Source organism: Lontra canadensis, unplaced genomic scaffold (genome assembly GCF_010015895.1).
Source record: "Lontra canadensis isolate GAN:19392208 unplaced genomic scaffold, GSC_riverotter_1.0 scaffold11, whole genome shotgun sequence".
NCBI classification, from domain to species: domain Eukaryota; kingdom Metazoa; phylum Chordata; class Mammalia; order Carnivora; family Mustelidae; genus Lontra; species Lontra canadensis.
Window position 1 is genome coordinate 21,200,759 of NW_022631005.1, and position 21,056 is coordinate 21,221,814.

The 21,056-nt window shown below is 34.5% G+C and overlaps 1 protein-coding gene across 5 annotated transcripts in view; it reads right to left on the reverse strand.

Annotated features, from left to right (window-relative positions):
• Positions 1–21,056, reverse strand: part of SPOPL (speckle type BTB/POZ protein like) — a 64,272-nt gene that overhangs the window by 2,598 nt on the left and 40,618 nt on the right. For all 5 annotated transcript variants that reach the window (XM_032856144.1, XM_032856143.1, XM_032856141.1 and 2 more), the window contains 6 exons: positions 19,473–19,600; positions 13,530–13,707; positions 13,394–13,449; positions 11,863–11,985; positions 1,285–1,427; positions 1,142–1,195 (listed from right to left, as the gene is read on the reverse strand). In XM_032856144.1, coding sequence (XP_032712035.1) covers positions 1,142–1,195; positions 1,285–1,427; positions 11,863–11,985; positions 13,394–13,449; positions 13,530–13,707; positions 19,473–19,600 — 682 coding nt within the window. The remainder of the gene's footprint in view (positions 1–1,141; positions 1,196–1,284; positions 1,428–11,862; positions 11,986–13,393; positions 13,450–13,529; positions 13,708–19,472; positions 19,601–21,056) is intronic.

The window sequence follows — 21,056 nt, forward strand, 5'->3', positions numbered from 1 at the left end:
AATCACAAAGATACCTATCAATAGACCTGGCATTTTCATTTATTTAATTCAACAAATATCTATTGAAGATCTGCATCTACAACAGCTTCTCCAGGGGATGTGAAATAAACTGGCATTTGTTGACAGTGGAAAAAAGTTGTTCAATGTAATATTTTCTTAACAGAATACAATTAGAACTTGAAAGTGGCTAAGTACAAAGGATCACAAAATTATCATTTACAGCTAATACATTATATTTTTGATTCAAATGTATTTTTTAGGATCAAATGCCATGATGATAATGTATTATCACACACCAATCAATATACAGAACAGCCAATAACTTAAAAGTGGTCATAGATGAAAACAATGGGAAGTAATTAAATGGTCAACACTCATTTTATCGTTTCTAACACTGTCTTTTTTCACTTATATCAACTTTTGATAATATGTGAAAATGGAACTGAAGGGTTTACAAGTAAAAACTAATCAAAAGCAGGTACAAATTCTTTACACTATCAACTCTTCTTTGATTTTTTGAAAAATTATAAAACGTAGACAAATCATTCTAAAAATGAGAGAAGAAAACATAAGAAGGGAATAGTAAGTTCTAGTAGTTCATACTCAGAAGGCCCAGGCTTAGAAACATGTAACAACTATCACACCTCTTACAGTTTTACCAGAGAAAGGAAAGACCAAATTGAACCAGCAGCTAGTCTAAAATACTGTATGATTCAAGTTACTTGGCTAACCTAAGAAGCAGTAGATGAGCATTCAAATGTAAAGACTTTCTAAGCAAATCTGGAGGAACACGCCTTAGAAGATAAAATGAGTATTTCCCACATTTTTAGAAATGCTTTCTGAAGGGGCAGGGAAAAGATCTCCAATAGCCATTGAAATACCTGGACTCAGTTATATACTATAAGCATATGTGCATAAGAAATTAAAATGTCGATCCCAGTTCACATTAGAAGCTGATCTACAAGGAAGCATAGCCTCAAGAATCCACTAAGTCAAATTATTAATTTTTAAAATAACTGGCAGTTTACTTCATGTAACTAATATCTGGATTCATACTTAATGCAGATGAGCAAAAGGCTATGCAAACACTTAATTTCATGTATGCAGATCAACTTTAAGTCAGAAACTGATGTCATCTTACTTGCTGTTCCAGTTTTTCCCATCTTTACACCCAAGCTGTCGAAGTACACTGCACCTGCATTGAAGATTTAAACACACTTAAAAAAAAATCCGGTGAAAAAATGTTGAAGGTGTCACGCCCACTGAAATACAGGCATAGCTTACCTATTAATAAAGTCTATGGCTTGTGCTTTCAACTGTTCTGCACTGTGCAAATCTGCAAGGACAAGGGTATCAGCAACATTTTCTACTGAGAGGTTACTACACAAAGCTTCTTCACACATGACCTTCAGCCGTTCCAGTGCGTACTATCCAAAAGGAAAACATAACAATTAAACATTTACTCAAACTACCAAGTTTTAAACACTTGGTATTTGTAATTTAGAAAACACTTGGTATCTGTAAACTAGAAAATAAAGCACATTATATTCTGAACTGAGAATTAAGAAAAAGTCTTTTATTTTTAAAAAGATTATTTATTTATTTTTGAGACAGAGAGAGAAAGTGCGTGCACGCGTGAGCGAGCATGAGTGGGGGGTGGGGACAGAGGGAGAAGCAGACTCCCCACCGAGCAGAGAGGCTGATATGGGACTGGATCCTAGGGGACTGTGGGATAATGACCTGAGCCTAAGGCCAACGCTTAACGGACTGAGCCACGCAGGTGCCCCTATGACTGAGAATAAAAAAAAAACAAACCTCAAAGTTATTTTAACCTAATATTAAGAAGATGTTCTTGAATGAATATTAAGAAGATTAATATTAAGAAGATTCTCTTGAATGAATTCAAGAGAAAGACTAATTTTCTTTAGGAAATTTCAATTTATGCAAAATACATACTGTCAATTTTTAAAACAGTTTTATTCCTTTAAAAAAAAATCTTTCTTGCTCAATACTCTTAATGAGTGAATTTCTCTCCTCCATTTTAAACGCCGAAGTGTACCAGGAGGTACCTGTATGTTGCCACTGTTCAATCTTGAAGAATGAATTATAAAGCTGAAAAAATAATTTTGATAACTTCTTTAGTTATTATGACAACTTTAGCAGCTTTATTGAAGTATAAGTGATATATGGCAAACTGCACATATTTAAAGTTTATGCTTTGGTAAGTTTATAACTTATAACTGTTATTAAAACATGACACTGAACATATTTATCATCCCTAAAAGTTTCTTCCTACCTTGGTAATCCTCCCCTTTCACTCCACCACAGGCTAAACCTCTGATGTGCTCTCTACTGCTGTAGTTTGCATTTTCTGGTGTCTTCTACAAATGGAATCATAAAATATGTACTCATTTTTGACTGGCTTCTTCTACTCAGAATATTTATTCTGAGATTCATGCATGTCTGCTATTTTATCAAGAGTTCAATGTTTTTTATTGCTAAAATAAAAATTCCATTGCATAGAGACATACCGTATTTGTTTCTGCATTCCTCTGTTGATAAACATTTGGGTGTTTCCAGTTTTTAGCTATTACAAATAAAGCTTCTATAAATATTCACATATAAGTCACTGTATGGGAATATGCTTTTTTTTTTCCCTCTTAGATAAAATAGTAGACTCACTAGATCACATGGTGTGAAACTTTTAAGAAGTCATCAATCTTTCAAAGTGGTTGTAACATGTTACATTTCCATCAGCAGTATATGAGTCCTAACTTACACATCCTTGACCATACTTAATGTCGTCTTTGTAATCTCAGCTATTACATGTGTAGAAATAACTCATATGGTTTTAATTTACCTTCCCCTAATAACTAATTATGTTGAGTATCTTTTGATATAGTTAACTGACATTAACTGAGAAAATATCTGTTCAAATATTTTCTCTATTTTTAGAAATAACATTGTTGGGCACCTGGGTGGCTCAGTCAGTTAAGCATCAGGCTTCAGCTCAGGTCATGATCCTAGGATCCTGGGATTGAGTCCTGAATCAGGCTCCCTGCTCAGAGGGGAGTCTGCTTCTCCCTCTAACCACTCCCCCCCTCCCCTGGCTCGTGCTCGCTCTCAAATAAAATCTTTAAAAAAAAAAAAAGAAAAAAAAAAGAAAGGAAATACATATTTCCTTTAAAAAAATATTGTTTTCTTATAATTGAATTTTGGCAATTCTTTATATAGTTTGAATGCAAAAGTCCTTTAGCCAGGGTGCCTGGGTGGCTCAGTTAGTTAGGCAGCCAACTCTTGTCTTGATTTTGGCTCACATCCTGATGTTAGGGTTATGGGATCAAGCTCCACATCAGGCCCCACACTCAGCAAGGAGTCTGCTTGAGATCCTCTCTCTCTTCCTCTGCCCCTCTCTCTGCTTATGTGCTCTTTCTCTCTCTAAAATAAATAAATAAATCTTAAAAAAAAAAGCCTTTTAGCAGCTATATTCTGAATAAAAGCTGCTAACCGTATAGATGCTTTGCAAAGTATTTTCTCCCAGTTTGTGTCTAGTCTTTTCATTATGTGTTTTCTGAAGTTTTAAAACTTTACTTAAGCCTAATTTATCAATTTTTCTTTTATGTATTGTTTTTTGGTGTGATAGCTCAAAAGTCTTTGCCTAACACAAGACTAGGAAGACTTTATTCTATGTTTTCTCTTCAAAGTTTTAAGTTTTAGATTTATAATCCATTTTGCATTACTTTTTGTATTTGGCTTGAAGTTCATATAAGAAGTTCATATTTTTTTTTCTTTCAGGCATATAGGTATCCAATTGTTCTAGTATCACTTGTTGAAAATACTATCCCTTCTTCACTGAATTGTCTTTTCATCTTTATCAAAAATTAGGTATCGGGGCTGCCTGGGTGGCTCAGTGGATTAAGCCTCTGCCTTCAGCTCAGGTCATGATCTCAGGGTCCTGGGATCGAGTCCCACATCGGGCTCTCTGCTAGGCAGGGAGCCTGCTTCCTCCTCTCTCTCTCCCTCTCTACTTGTCAAATAAATAAAATCTTAAAAAAAATTAGGTATCAATATTATAACAGTCTACTTCTGTACTTTCCATTCTGTTCCAATAAGTTGTCTATCTTGTAACCAATACACTTCTTAAATCCTGAAGCTTTATTTATTTATTTTTAATATTTTATTTATTTATTTGAGAGAGAGGAAGAGGGAGAGAGCATAAGCAGGCGGAGCAGCAGGAGAGAGAGAAGCAGGCGGAGCAGCAGGAGAGAGAGAAGCAGGCGCCCTACTGAGCAGGGAACCTGATGCCAGAGCTTGATCCCAGGACCCCAGGATCATGACCTGAGCCAAAGGCAGATGCTTAACCGACTGAGACACCCAGGTGCCTCTTAAATCCTGAAGCTTTATAGGAAGACTTGTTATTGTGCAGTTTTAGCCTTTCACTTTGATCTCCTTTTTCAAAGTTATCTGACTGTTCTAGGCTCTTGCACTTGCACATAAATTTTATATCCACTTGTCAAAAAACAAAACAAAACAAAAAAACCTGCTAAGGACATGTTGGTTCTACTAGTGAATTTTAAGAACTGAAATTTTAATATTGAGACTACTAATCCATGAACAAAAAAAATTTTTTTTTAAATTTTTTTTTATTTATTTGACAGACACAGCAAGAGAGGGAGCACAAGCAGGGGGAGTGGGACAGGGAGAAGGAGGCTTCCCGCTGAGCAGGGACCCCCCCAATATGGGGCTTGATCCCAGGACCCTGGGATTATGATCTGAGCCAAAGGCAGTCGCTTAATGACTGAGCCACCCAGGCGCCCCCAAAATTTCTGTTTTTATTTATTCAGGTAGTCCCTGAATTTCACTTATCAATATCTTATAATTATCAGTTCAGTCTTTTGATATCTTTTGCCAGATATATGCCTATATATTTAATATTTTTGATGCCACTGCAAATGTCATTTTTAATTTAAATTTTTATTGAGATAGCTATGGTTCATGTGTAGTTTTAAGAAATTAATAGATTCCAGCTTGAGAGAAATATGGCAACAGAGTAGAAGGACTCTAGGTTCCTCTTGTCCCACAAACACAACTAGGTAACTATCAGATTATCCTAAATACCCCCAGGAATAGACTAGAAGACTGAAAGAACAAACTCCACAGGTAAAGGGAGAGAAGAGGCCACACTGATAAAGGTAGGAAGTGTGGAGACCTGGCTTCACACTGATAAAGGTAGGAAGTGTGGAGACCTGGCTTAGTGGAGAATGGATTGTGGGTGCTGTAAAGGGGAGGCAGTTGCAGACATGGAGAAGGATGAGGGAGAGAGGAGCACACAGAGGAATTCAAAAGGGAATGTTTCTCCAAAAATGATGGGTTGTAAAATAGAGGACCTGAATTTCATGACTTCTTGCAATAAGTGGGGCTAGAGTTCTGTGGGCTTGGTTAGGATAGAGTTTGGAGGGTAATGCCCTGCTCCTGGACAGAAGGCAGACAAAAAACCCAGGGGTAGGTTGTGTAGAAACAGCTATCTGAAGAATGTCTGGGACACATCAGGGTCACATTATTTGCTCTTCTCTGAGGACATCCCTGAGAGGCAGCATTCACAGCGACACTTCTCCTAGAACAAAGGAGCTAGTCAGTGCCAGTTAACTCCCCCACCCCTCAGCATAAATACAGACCCAGCACTGCATCCACATTGGCTGCCTTACTTGCTAACACCAAGCCCCACTCCCTTGCACTCCAGTAGGACCACCCTTCTCAGTCAAGCTTCTGTCAGTCCCAGCATAGCAGGCCCTTCCCCCGGAAAATCAGCACAAACCCTGCCCATAGTTCTGAGGGCCTCAATTCCAGATGAAGCAGTGTCAGGTCACATTTCACAAACAGTCCAGAGCATAGCTAGTTAAAATTTGCCACATCTACATTAGGGATGAAACATGGCCTCCAGCAAAGAAGGAGAGTCTTGTGGACAACTGGCTTAAAGGACAGAGTAACCAGAATACAACAGTGGACCACATGCAGAACACACTCGAGACGTGCCCTGGAAGTGCCAGGCCCTGGGCACTACATAACTTCTTCTTCATTAGGCCATTACTTTCAGGAACAGGAGACATAACTGGCTTTTCTAACACAGAGAAGCAGGAGACAAAATGAGAAGACAGAGAAAATTACCCAAAGTGAAGGAACAAGATAAGGTCATGGCCAGAGATCAAAGTTAAACAGATATAAGTAACATGCCTGATGGAGAATTTAAAACAATGATCATAAGGATACTCACTGGACTTGAGAAGACTGGAAGATCAGTGAGACCCCTAGCACAGAGATAAAGGAATTAAAAAAGAATCAATCAGAGATGAAGAATACAATAAACAGGATCAGAAACAGGCTTGATGCAATGGACAGAAGGCTGAAAGAAGCAGAGGAACAGATTAGTGAACTAGAAATAATGGAAAATAATGAAACTGAATGAAAGAGAAAGAATTGCACAACATGAGAAGACTTAGGAACTCGAGTGTCTCCATCAAATGTGTAACTCTCCTATTTTAAGAGTCCAGAAGAAGAATAGGGAGCAAAGGGGGCAGCAAATTTACTTGAGGAAATAATAGCTAAAAATTTCCTTAATCTGGGAAAGGAAACAGACTTGCAGATCCAGGAGGCATAGAGAATTTCCATCAAAATCAACTAAAGCAAGCCCATACCAAGACATATTATAACTATGTTTGCAAAATATAGTGATAAAGAAAAACTCTTAAAAGCAGAAAATCAAATGAAGTCCTTAAAAGGGATGACCTATCAGGCTAGCCAGGAATTCCTCAACAGAAACTTGGCAAGCCAGATGGGAGTGGCATGATATATTAAAAGTGCTGAGTGGGAAAAATCCGTAGCCACGAACAGTCAATCCAGCAAGGCTTTCATTCAGAATAGGAGAGAGTAAGAGCTTCCAGAAAAACAAAACTAAAGGAGTTCTTAATCACTAGACCGGCCCTTGCAAAAAATATTAAAGGGTACTTTGACTGCAAAGGAGAGTCCAAAAGTAACAAAAACAAGAAAGGATCAGAAAAAAATCTCTAAACTATGGCAGAACAAGTAATAAAATGGCAATAAATACATAGCTATTAATAACTGCTTTGAATGTAAATGGACTAAATACTCTAATCAAAAGACATAGAGTGTCAGAATGGATTAAAAAAATAAGACCCATATATGCTGCCTATAAAAGATTCATTTGAGATCTAAAGATACCTGCAGATTGAAAATGAGGGGATGGAGAAAATTAACATGCAAATGAATGTCAAAAGAAAGCCAGAGTAGTGATAATTATATAAAAAAAACTAGACTTTAAAACAAAGACTGTAACAAGAGACAAAGGACACTGTACCATAATAAAGGGGATAATCCAACAAGATATAACAATTGAATAATCACAAATTAGCCCACAAAGAGCCATTAACAAATACAAGAAAACTAAAATCATCCAAAACACCTTTTTTGACCACAATGCTATGAAACTACAAGTCAACCACAAGAAAAAAATCTGGGAAGACCACAAATACAGGATGTTAAATAACATGCTATTAAACAATAATGGGTCAAGCAAGAAATCAAAAACGAAATTTAAAAAAAAAAATACATGGAAACAAAAGTGAAAACACTATGGTTTAAAACCTTTGGGATGCAGCAAAAGCAGTCCTAAGATGGAACAGGCATACCTTAAGAAGCAAGAAAAATCTCAAGCTTAAACTTTTCACCTGAAGGAGCTAAAGAACAAAGGCTAAAGCCAGCAGAAGGAAGGAAATAATAAAGGCTAAAGCAGAAATAAATGATACAGAAACTAAAAATGGAACCAAACACATACACAAAAAAAACAAAAAAACCTAACAGAACAGACTGATGAAACCAGGAGTTGGGGAAAATTAATAGGATTGATAAACCTCCAGCTAGACTTATCAAAAAAGAAGAGAAAGGACCCAAATAAATAAAATCACAAAGAGAGAAGAAATAACAACCAACACCACAGAAATACAAACGATTATAAGAGAGTATTATGAAAAACTATATGCGCAACAAATTGGACAACCTAGAAAAAAATGGATAAATTCCCAGACACATATAAATCACCAAAACAAAAACAGGAATAAATAGAAAAGTTGAAAAGACTGATAACCAGCAAAGAAACTGAATCAGTAATCAAAAAACTCCTAACAACAAAAGTCCAGGATTAGATAGATGGCTTCACAGGCAAATTCTACCAACCATTCAAAGAAGAGTTAATACCTATTCTTCTCAAACTATTCTAAAAAACAGAAAAAGAAGGAAAACTTCCACTTTCATTCTATGAGGCCAATATTACCGATACCAAAACCAGATGAAGACACCGCTAAAAAGGAGTACTGCAGGTCAATATCCCTGATGAATACAGATATGAAAATCCTAGTAAACTGAATCCAACAATACATTAAAAAAATCATTCACCACAATCAAGTGGAATTTATTCCTGAGCCGCAAGTTTGGTTCAGTATTCATAAATCTATCAACATGACAGATCACATTAATAAAAGAAAAGGATAAGAACCATATGATCATTTCAATAGGTGCAGAAAAGATAATTGACAAAGTACAAAATCCATTCCTGACAAAAACCCTTAACAAATTAGGTTTAAAGGCAACACATCTCAACATACAATGACCATATATAAAAACCCCACAGCTAATATCCTCCTCACTGGGGGAAAAACCGAGAGACTTTCCCTATGTTAAGGAACAAGAAGACAAGGATGTCTAGTCTCACTAACATAGTACTGGAAGTTTCAGCCATGGCAAGGAGACGACAACAACAAAAATTAAAAGGCATCCAAATCGGCAAGGAAGTAGTAAAACTTTCCCTATTTGCAGAAGATGGGACTCCACCAAGAAACTGCTAGAACTGATGCATGAATTAAGTCAAGTCTCAGGATACAAAATCATCATACAACCATATGTTGTATTTCTATATACCAATAATGAAGCGGCAGAAGGAGAAATTAAGGAATCAATGTCATTTACAACTGCACCAAAAACGATAAGATACTTCGGAATAAACCTAACCGAAGAGGTGAAAGACCTGTACTCTGAAGAATGTAAAGCACTAATGAAAAAACTTAGGATGGCACAAAGAAATGGAAATATATTCCATGCTCATGGACTGGAAGAACAAATATTGTTAAAATGTTTTATTACCCAAAGCAATCTACACATTTAATGCAATCCCTACCAAAATATCAATAGCGTTCCCTGGTGAGCTAGAACAATCAATCATAAAACTAATATAGGACTACAAGAGACCCTGAATAGCCAAAGCAACCTTGAAACAGAAAAGCAAAGCTGGAGGCATCACAATTCTGGACTTCAAGTTGTATTACAAAGCTGTAATAATCAAAGAAGTATGGTACTGGCACAAAAACAGACACAAAGAACAATGGAACAGAATAGAAAATCCAAAAATATATCCACAATCATATATCAACTGATGTTCAACAAAGCATGAAAGAACATCCAATGGGAAAAAGACTGCCTCTTCAACAAACTGTGTTGGGAAAACTGGACAGCAACATGCAAAAGAATGAAACCGGACCACTAGCTTATACCATACACAAAAATAAATTCAAAATGCAAGACCTAAATGCAAGACCTGAAACTACAAAAATCCTTGAAGAGAACACAGGCAGTAACCTCTTTGACATTGGCTGTAGCAACTTCCTTCTGCATATGTCTCCTAACACAAAGGAAACAAAAGCAAAAGTAAAGTATTGGGTCTTCATCAAAATAAAAAGCTTCTGAAAGCAAATGAAACAATCCACAAAACTAAAAGGCAACCTACAGAATGGGAGAAGATATCTGCAAATGATATATCCAGTAAGAGGTTAATATACAAAATATATGAAGACCTTATAAATTTAAGAACTTATAAATTTAAAAATGGGCAGAAGACACAGACATTTTTCTAAAGACATCCAGATGGCCAACAGACCAATTAAAAGATGCTCAACATCACTCATTATCAGGGAAATTCAAATCAAAACTGAAATGAGGTATCACCTCACATTTGTCAGAATGGCTAAAATCAACAATGTAAGAAACAAGAGGTGCTGGTGAAGATGTGGAGAAACAGGAACTCTCTTGCACTGTTGGTGGGAATACAAACTGGTAGAGACACTTTGGAAAACAGTATGGAAGTTCCTCAAAAAGTTAAAAATAGAAAATACAAAAATACTGACTCAAAGGAATACATGCACCCTGACGTTTATGGCAGCATTATCAAGAATAGTCAATTTAAGAAAATAGCCCAAGTGTCCATTGACGGATGAATGGGTAATGAAGTTGTGATATATACAGAATGGAATATTACTCAGCCAAAAAAAAAAAGAAATCCTGCCATTTGCAGTGACATGAATGGGGCCAGAGAATACTATGCTAAGTGAAAAAAACAAATACCGTATGATTTCACTTATATGTGGAATTTAAGAAACAAAACAAATGAGCAAAGAGAGAAAAAAAAAACAACAACAGAGAGAGGCAAATCAAGAAACAGTCTTAACTATGGAGAATAAACTGGCTACCAGAAGGGAAGTAGATGGGGGGGATGGGTTAAATGGATGATGAGAATAAAGGAGGGCACTTGTGTCGAGCACCAGGTGATATATGGAATTGCTGAATCATCATGTTGTACACCTGAAACTAATATTACACTGTATGCTAACTAACAAAAATTTAAATAACAACTTGGGGGAATAAAAGAAATAGCAGATTCTATACATATTTGGCCTAGTAATGGCCCCGCTGGTAATATTTTATAAAACAAGTACAATATTGGGGTGCCTCGGTGGCTAAGTTGGTTAAACGTCTGCCTTCAGCTTGGATCATGATCCCAGGGTCCAGGGATTGAGCCCCAGGTTGGGCTCCCTGCTCAGCGAGGAGCCTGCTTCTCCCTCTCTCTCTGCCATTCCCCCAGTTTGTACTCTCTATCAGATAAATAAATAAAATCTTAAAAAGAAAAAAAAAAGTACAATATCACATACTCTCTCTTTCCTTCTGTCTGTATATGTGTATATATGTACGTATATATACATGCACATATTCACACACATAGGCGTATGCATAAACTTACATATTATATACATAGATACAAGTGGCATGAACATCAATACTTTTCAGAAAAACCTCCCGATGTCCTTCAGGATTGAGAACTACTGGATTTGAGATTTTCTGGCATTTTTGCATTGATTCTCAAACTTTAAGAAATCACCATTATAGGGGCACCTGGGTGGCTCAATTGTTTGGGCATCTGACTTCAGCTTGGGTCATGATCTCGGGGTCCTGGGATCAAGTCTCATGTTAGGCTCCTGCTCAGTGGAGAGTCTGCTTCTCCCCCCTCTCCCCACACCACTCATGGGCATATTCTCTCTTTCTAATAAATACATAAATTTTCTTTAAAAAAAAAAAATCACCTTACAAAATCTTACAAAAATCTCACTAAAGAACATTGTAACATTAACATTTTTTTTCTCTTTCTGTGCTATCATGTTAAAAAATAAATGTCTAAGTACAGGGAATTAAGTTAGGAAAAAAATCCAATATTTTCTTCTTTTTTATCTTATTATTTTATTTATATATTCAAACTAGTTCAAGATATTTTGATGCCTTATTGATTTAAAAAAATCTAATTTCCATATTATCTTCACTGTCTATTTCATAATATGCTCAAGAGCCATCTATAAATAGTATAAATTAATTCTTCAATATTTTAAGTTATTTGGAGTTTTTCTTTGATGATAGCTTTCTAGATACAACAAGTTGAGGAGATTTTCAGCTTTTTAAGACCTAATTACTTACTTTGTCTGCAGCTGCCAACAAGTTGTCAGCCATTTTGTCAAGGTTTGGTGCTTTCCCTGTGTAAATGAATCTCATCATTTCTTTAAAAACCTCAGGGTCTACATCATTTATTTCCACTCGATTCTGATATTGAAAACAACATAAAAAAGTTACACTCAAAGAACATATACACGCACAAATGAACCAAAGCAAAACTTTGATTAATAATTTAACTAAATCTGCACCCAAGTGCTCTATTTTAAACTCTACTTTAAATGGAGATAAGTAAATCTTCAGTAAGCTAAGCAGGCAAAGTGAAGCAAGCAGGTCTAACAGAAGTATACCCAGACAAGTACTACCATGTAGGTACATAAAACCTCAATTTTTCAATTAAAAAAGAGTAAAAAAACAAACAAAAGCCTTTAGGCCAAACAAAATATGTGTGTTCAGTTTTTAACCTCTCTCTTAGAAGAAGACAGCTATTAATTTTTTCTTTGTTGAATTCCAAGGTCGTAGCACAATGCCTATGACCCCAAAACCAATGGTGCTATTCCTAGCACTAAGCAAAAGCAGGGTCAGGTATTTCATATAATTCCACAGCCAATACCTTGGAACTTTCCCTTTTGCAAAAATGACGTGTCATACTATCTACGGGCATATCACCTCTTTGCTCAAAACATACTCAAGTCCAATGAGCAGTAATTCCCCACCTCCCCCACCTTTTTTGAGCAGTAATCCCCTTTTTATTCCTACATCTTTGTATCTGATTTCTCTCAAGGGATCAATGAAGCTAAACATCCAACACTAAACCATACCAGACTTTTCTGACCCTTTGCTGACAATAATATTTGACATTATTCATGTTTCCTTGTGTGGAAGTCATCAGAAAGCTAATCATAGTATCTGGCAGAACAACACTCCAAGGAAAGAAAGCAGCTATTTGCTGCAGCCTTTAGTTCTACAGAAAAAATGAAGGAGAGCCATATAAATCAACTTTGGAGTTATCTAGTTAGAGCGTGAAGGCTGCTATGTAATGTAACCAGCAAAGAATCAATTTCTGATCTTTAATCTGACTACATTTTAAGACAACAGTGAAGGACAAACATTTGGGAAATCCAAAGAGATACTGGTTACCGTAGACATACAGTAACACTGATGTAATTTATGTCATTTTTAAAAAAATCTAATAAATATCTTATTTTAGTGGTAAAAAGAATGCAGAATTCCAAAATCAACAGATAGTTTAGAAAAGAATAAACATCTTAACCAGAGCTCTCAAATAGCTATGGACCAGAACCACTCTTTCGGATAAGAACTACCCACTTATTTTGCCACCAGATGGACATCAAAATAGCTATTATTTGGAATATTCACCCACATTAGGCTACATCTATTGTTCTACTACAGACCATTTTTTCCCCTATTTTTTCCCTATTCCCCTATTTCTAAAATCATAATGTAACAATGAGAACATGAACCGTTACTTTCAAAACATACATTTCACTATTCTACATTAGCATAAATTAAATATTAGCCTTTAAACTATGTTTACCTTTTTGCTTTCTTCCATTTCATGTTCAAACATTGCATTAAAAACTGGGGATCGAGCTGTAACAAGATTAAGCATCATTATTTAATGCACAGATGTATGGAAAAAATGTACAATATTGCCCAAAAGTTGAAAGTACCTGCAAGTACAGATTTATGAGCTTTAAATTCTTGTCCTCTCACAAAAAAACTGCAATCTGTAAATCTTGTGTTTTCCCAGAGATTACCTAAATCTTCTGCTAGTCGACATTCAGGCACCTTCAAAGTATTTGTATTAGTATGTCCTGATATATTTACTGAATCTTGGACCACACTCACCTAATAAAAAAGGGACAGCAAGAAAAACACTTTTATAAATTAGTATCAGTAATTAAGTCTATACTTAGATTTCTTATCATTAAAATCATCTGGATAATTCAAAGTACTCCTGATCATAAATGTTAATACTGGGAACTAAATTTAAGGATACAATTTAAAGGAGAGACTAGAAAAAGATCAGAAACACTAGATCATTTTCAAGTGACATTTTATGTAAATAGATGACTTATCGATTGGTTGGAATGCTTGGTCATTAAATTAATCACAAAAACTATTTCTCAGGAAAATAAAAGTCATTAAGATGAGGGCGAACTGAACAAGCAGGAGACATTTCTGAGAGATGAAGGAAGAAATTTCTTTAATTTTTCTCACTTACACCAAAGACCTATCAACATTTAAAGTTTATTATACATGTAATAATGTATAATAATGTATAATAATGTATAATGGCATCACACTCAAAAGGACTTTTTAGAGTATTAAAAAAGGTTATACAACTACAGTGTATGACATGCAATTTCTGAAGTATTTTAAGTGTAATTCCTACATGTTTTGACTCTAGTAAAATTGATTTAAATATCTAGTAATATTGATTTAAATTGTAAAGTACAAGAATTCTCACAAAAGCAATTGTGCTCATTAAAATTCATGGAAATCTTTTAATATAATCAACAGTAAGAATAATACAAATACAATTTAGTTCAATCTGTAACCTTCTGTTTATCTATGAAATAATAAATGAAAGTTAGTATGATTAAAACACTGCTTTTATAAAGATTTCAATATAATTGGATTAAATTTTCTCTCTTTAAAGATAACTATATACCGAAAAATCTTAAAAGACCATTGATTCTTGTGCATGACTTTTTAGAAAAAGTATGTTACTAATATTAGAAATTTCATATTACATTTAATAAGTGGAAGAAAATACCAGTCAATTAGTAAAGCAAATATTTCAGAGTAAATGAACCATTAGTGCATTAGTGCTACGTGTTAGTTATCTACTGTTTTAAGCTTCTAAATTTTGTGGTCATTTGTTAGCTAACACAGAACATGTAATATTGGCCCAGTATAAAATGTTTGAAGAATATTAACTCTCAGGAAGTCCTCCTTCATCCTGATGTATAAAAACATGTATCACATGCGAATAAATAGATACTTCTAGAGAAAAATTTTATTTTTCTGAGGATATTTTTATTAGCCATTTTGATTTTACAACTTGTATTATTAACTATTTGGAATCCTGTATATCATAGAAATCATCTTATTTAATCACCTTGTTTTATAGAAAGACTTCAAAGGAAGATCAAAGAAGGTAACTAATGTGTCAATCCCACTAGCAATCAGTATCAAAGGAAGACTAGAGACTATAATTCTCAAGATACTTTTGTTTTTAGACCATTCTTTGTACTACACAAATACTTCTTTGGATATCTTTTAAAATCAGTAGTGCTACTTTAATGCAACTATGGTTCAAAAAGGATTTATTGCAAAAACAGTGTGAGATGATTTTCTACATATAGGAGCCAATATTGTGTATGTACATACATACATAAATACATGAAATCCAACAATAAAGGTTCTTTATTCTGTTAATTGTTTAAACTTCTAAATTGTTTCTAAAATGACTACAAAAAAGAAAAAAAGAACTTCACTAATCCCTACCTAATTATCCTGTTTTGCCACCCACTATAACTTAATGATACTTAAAAAATGCTGGTGTTGATACTCAGGGTTTAGTTAGAGATCACTTTTTTCTCACATAAACAATATTTACTTCTTCCTATCAAGCTCTGCTCTTAAAAATTTCTAGACAGTAGAAGTGGACTAGTTCAATTACTTGCATAAAGTATGCAGTCAAGTCATAAAAATGTGACAACATAATTTAGGAAAGGATTTTTAAAATTTTATTTATTGTCTATTATCCTAACTCAAAATAATATACTAAATATAAAAATTTGGCCAAAATCAGGTGACAGAAAAAATAAAATGAAAAAATAAAGCTATTTTTATGAGGCACAGATATTGATAATGTTTCATTTTTATTTTGTATAAGTAATCATAATTCAGAAGTTGTATTATTAACATTCACCTACACAGTATCATCATGGCGACCACAAATTTTAACTAAGACTTAATTAAGATTTCATACTTCAAGGCATATTCAAGGTATATTCAAATTTTGCCACTCTGAATCAACTATCTAACGATCCCTCACAGTGGCTCCACAGTGAGAAACTTTCAATAGTCCAATTTCACATATTCAAGGTATATTCAAGATATATTATGCAGCAAAAATTAACAACTATTAACAGAATTAACAGAATAAAATCTGATTATTTTCTTGATACCTATAATTAAGAAGTTGGTAACATTTAGTTTTCTCTAGCACATATTCAAACACAGGTAATGAACATTCTTACTGAATGGAACCTAGAGTAAAAAATTCAGAAAAAAGTCTGAGATTCTTTCCTATGGCTAAATTGTTGTTCTTTCAAAATAAAAAGGCAAACTTATAATATTCAAAACTGACAAATGCTGCAAAGCAAAACATGAAACACATCTGAAAACTCCTTCAAGTTTGGTTTTAGCTCAATTGTGAGAATTAGGATTTAGACTAAAGATGAACATGTACAAATTCTAATCAACTGTGACTACCCTAGAAACCTGGGTCTCCCATAGTGTCAACTGAAGGACTTATGTTTTCAGTTTTAAAAAATCTCAATTCTCCAAACTAGTTTTAAAAGCTAGGAATTTACAATGGTTCTTCATAGTACAAATTTTGCCACTCTTAATCAACTATCTAATGATCCCTCACAGTGGCTCCACAGTAAGAAACTTTCGATAGTCCAATTTCACATTTTCTAAAATAGCCGATCTTAGACTTTCTGACTGTCCTGGATAGGTATCCTTCTTAAAAATTTGGTTGACAGAAACAAGGCTGTCATTTTGTCATAAAAGGGCTTTTTTTTTTTTAATTTTAATTTTTTTTAAGATTTTATTTATTTATTTGACAGACAAGAGATCACAGGTAGGCAGAGAGGCAGGCAGAGAGAGAGGGGAAAGCAAGCTCCCTGCTGAGCAGAGAGCACGATGCGGGGCTGGATCCCAGGACCTGGGGATCATGACCTGAGCCGAAGGCAGAGGCTTTAACCCACTGAGCCACCCAGGTGCCCCCATAAAAGGGCTTTTAAAGAATAAAACCTAACTTCCATCCATTACCACAAATATTTTAAAACAGAAGTGATAACTTAGCAACAAAAAGATAGGATGGGAAAAACGGTGTATCCTTCTAAATGAATTAACTTCAAGAAAAACTCAATACATACATATATTCTATCTGTATATACATAATCTTCTGCAATCATGGAATACTATGGGTCTATAAACTATGAAGTTTAAAATCTATTGGACTGGGTGCCTGGGTGACTCAGTGGGTTAAGCCTCTGCCTTTAGCTCCGGTCATGATCTCGGGGTCCTGGGATCAAGCCCCGCATCAGGCTCTCTGCTCAGCAGGGAGCCTGCTTCCCCCTCTCTCTCTGCCTGCCTCTCTGCCTACTTCTGATCTCTCTCTCTGTCAAATAAATAAAATCTTTAAAAAAAAAATCTATTGGATTTAAAAAGATGGACTAATCTAAACAGTTTTCTATTTTCAAACATATTCCTCAAGTCTTGTTTTCTGCATCATTTTGGGAGGGAGAGAAGGGGCAGAGATCTTTACACTGCTAGAAATATCTACCTCTGGCTACTTGATTCATGATATGGAAGTTGCAAGATGAAGTTAGGTCTTGCAGAAAAAGGGTAGCACCAAACTGCCTTACCTGTCTACAGCACCACTTGCAGGGGAGGGGGAGGAGGCAGTTCTTTAGGTAGGGCAGTGCAATGCTTCCTCCTCTTCTGCAAGCAGTGCTGAAGGTGCTGTAGAAGGAAGGGCATCAATGAGAGGTATGGAAGAAATGGTGGAGGGCATGAGGAATGTTCGTTCAAATTACTTTCTGCCCACCGATGTTAAATACAGTGCCCAGAGTATAAGTCTCTACATCAGTAAAAAGGTACATATTACAACTATCCAAAACTGAATCTAACCAATGCCAACTTACAAGTCATGGTGGGTTATATTTTTAGGAGTTCACTAGTAGGTGGATAAAAAACATACTTCAAAAGTATATATTGAAAAAAGATCTTAATTTCAGCCTTCATTCTGAATTTCTTGGTTGACTAGGTTCCAATATAATATGCTTAGGAAAATATCTGTTAACACTATTTGAATTCTAACAACAACAAAAAGAAATTATTTTCTTAAAAGAGCTTATTTACATAAAGACTTTTAACTGCAATAAATTTTTGAAACTGGATTACATAACTTTTTAAGGTCCTTTAAATTCAAAGATTATATGACTTAAAAAATTTAACATGTTGGAATTTAAGATAACTGCTAAAATTCTGAAAGAGTCTACATTAAGGATGCTAAAATTTTAAAATAATATAACCTGTATTTATTTAAAATATTACTCTGAATATATGTCTATTGGCAACAAATGCTTTAGTATTTGTTTTACAAATTATTTAATGATAAACTCTGCTGAAGACACTAGTGGTATGCGCTTTACCAACCAAATAATTATATTCATAACAAATTCATCCTACAGTTCATTTAACTTGCCTAAGTGAAAATAAGATGCACTGTATTTGCATTATGTAGTCTCTAGAGCCACATTTCAATTATTTTTCTGACACAGCATAAAATCATACAATTAGTTTATAATGTTGCCAAGAAATTCTACATATTCTTACAATGAGATTAAGGCTAATTTTATAGCTGTTAAAGTAAGTTACCATACTTCCAAGACACTCATTGGTCTGAAATATATTTAACACTGAGTTTACTTGATCATAACTTTTCAATCAGTTTTCCTATGAAAATTATCAACTACCTTAAACATTTTGATAAAACTATGTATATTCTCTATAAACTGTATTGGTAACATAACATAATCCTTGAATTCACTCCAAAGAGTAATCTCAACAATTTGTATGAGTAAAACCATGTAATGGTAACAATGAAAAAAGCAAATTCCAGCCTCAAATTAAGACAAATCATAGGTGTAAATTATTACAGGGGCTATGCTGGTAACTGTTAAAATATGACATTTTATACAAATAAATATACCTCGCAAATTTGTGAACAGACACGGGCAAATTTTAAAAATTTGGGATGCTATTTCTTATAATGCTAACATCTATTTAATTAAATGAATCCAAATGTCTGAATAAACAAAAAGCTTCCCAATTTTTTCAGGCACTTTCATTATGTATGTATCTATTTCAGTATGTATTCAAATTGATATACTACTCATCATGTTTAATATGGTCGACCTGAAAATGACAAAAAAATGACGAACATCTATGTTAGAATTATTCAGAATGAAGAACATACTTACACATTTTCATAAAAAGATATACATATCCATAGTCTTCCTAGGAGGAAGAAGTATTTAGTATGTGGTAGTATAACTACCATATGTAATTTATAGATATACACATGACAGTTTTTTCAGGATGAGCTACTTACTACACTGATTTCTGAAACAATCTAGTCTTACTGGTAAAACACTTACAAATGAAACCTTATCAATTATACCAATTACTTAATTTTAAAAATATACGCTAAATTTAAAAAAGTATACCCAATATTGTTCTACTTTCTATTTTTGTTTATCATGAGATATAACTTTGGAGTTCCTTGAAATAAAAAATATACCCACCTCACAAAATAATGTAAGCTTGTCGTCTGGTAAAAGACCATTAGCTTCATCAAGCAAAAAATCTCTTCGAATGAATTTTTTAAAACCCCAGTCTTTCCCTTGTACAAACCGATATGCTCTTTGGCTTTCTGGTGGAAAACAGAATAGAAGTTTAAATAAAAAAATCATCTAATTGATAACACAGTTAAATGAATGCACAAAAATAAAACTTGGCCAATATATCCATTATAAGAATTATAGATGTATGTGTTCATAAATGAAATGTCTTAAGAGTTATATCACATAGGACAAGATTGTTTCACAGCAGAATTCAAATTCTGGCCACCATCAATCAGCTCACATTCAGATTTCTGCATCTCTAAGAAAAGCCATATCAAAACTCTTGGAGAAGGAAGACATCTCTCTAACAGTGCGGGCCCTTGAATAATGGAGGAGGAACAAAATACACTGGCATAGCCATATTCCTCCTCATCAAAACCTGATTATAGACACATACCCCTCATTTCTTGCTTCTCCCTCTAAAAATGGATGCTCTGTATCACCAGGGCATCCTTTAACGTTCCTGGGGCATCTATCCCACTAATTTAAGTTTTACTCAACTAGAGAAAGATCCATCAAACAAAACAAAGTCTCTTATCACTCCTAGATCTATCCCCTCATCCCTAAAAACAACTTTCATGAAGGCTAAAAGATGATTTTAGTACAATTTTTAAAAGACAACCAATAATGTCTGAGATAGATGTTTCAAATGCCTAGCATACTACAGAATTGTGTATTATAAAATAAACAAGATCCTCAGTAGAAAGTATTTACAATCTGTTACAGAAAGTATTAACTAGAGGTGAAAAACAAGTAATAAATCTAATAGACTCCACATTATGGACTGAATGTTTGTATCCCCTCAAAATCCTTATGTTGTGATCACATGCCCCTGAAGGATGGTATTAGGAGGTCAGTGATTAGAATTAGATGAGTTCATGAGGGTAGAGACGTCATGAATGTGATTAGTGCTCTTAAAAAGGAGACTCCACAAAGCTCCCTAGTTCCATCAGCCATATAAAGACAGTGAGAATTTAGCAGTCTACAACCCAGAAGATGGTCTTCACCAGAACTTGACCATGCTGGCACTCTCATCTTGAACTTTCAGCCTTCAGATCTGTGAGAAGCCAATGTCTGTTGTTTATTATGGTACTTTGTTATAGCAGCCTCAACCAAGACACTCCACTACCATAAATGTCAGACATGAGGAAAATATATATAAAGCTATGTATTATTTTGGCAATAAAAGATATTATTTAAAATTTTATCTGGAGGAAGGTTTTTTTATTTTTTATTTTTGGTAATGATATTACTTGATTCTATGATTCACTTCTAGAAATCACATAAAATTTAAAAAAAAATTAATGTGGCAGTTCATGATATATTTTCCTACTATGCATACTATACATTTCCTACAATGCTCTTCTATCATGAAGAGTTTCAGTTGGCTATATACATGAAGCTTTGAAATGAACTTAATAGGCCCTGAGACTAAGAAAAACTGATTTCCTTTTGGTCAGTGTTCAGTCCATCCCTCAAAAAAAA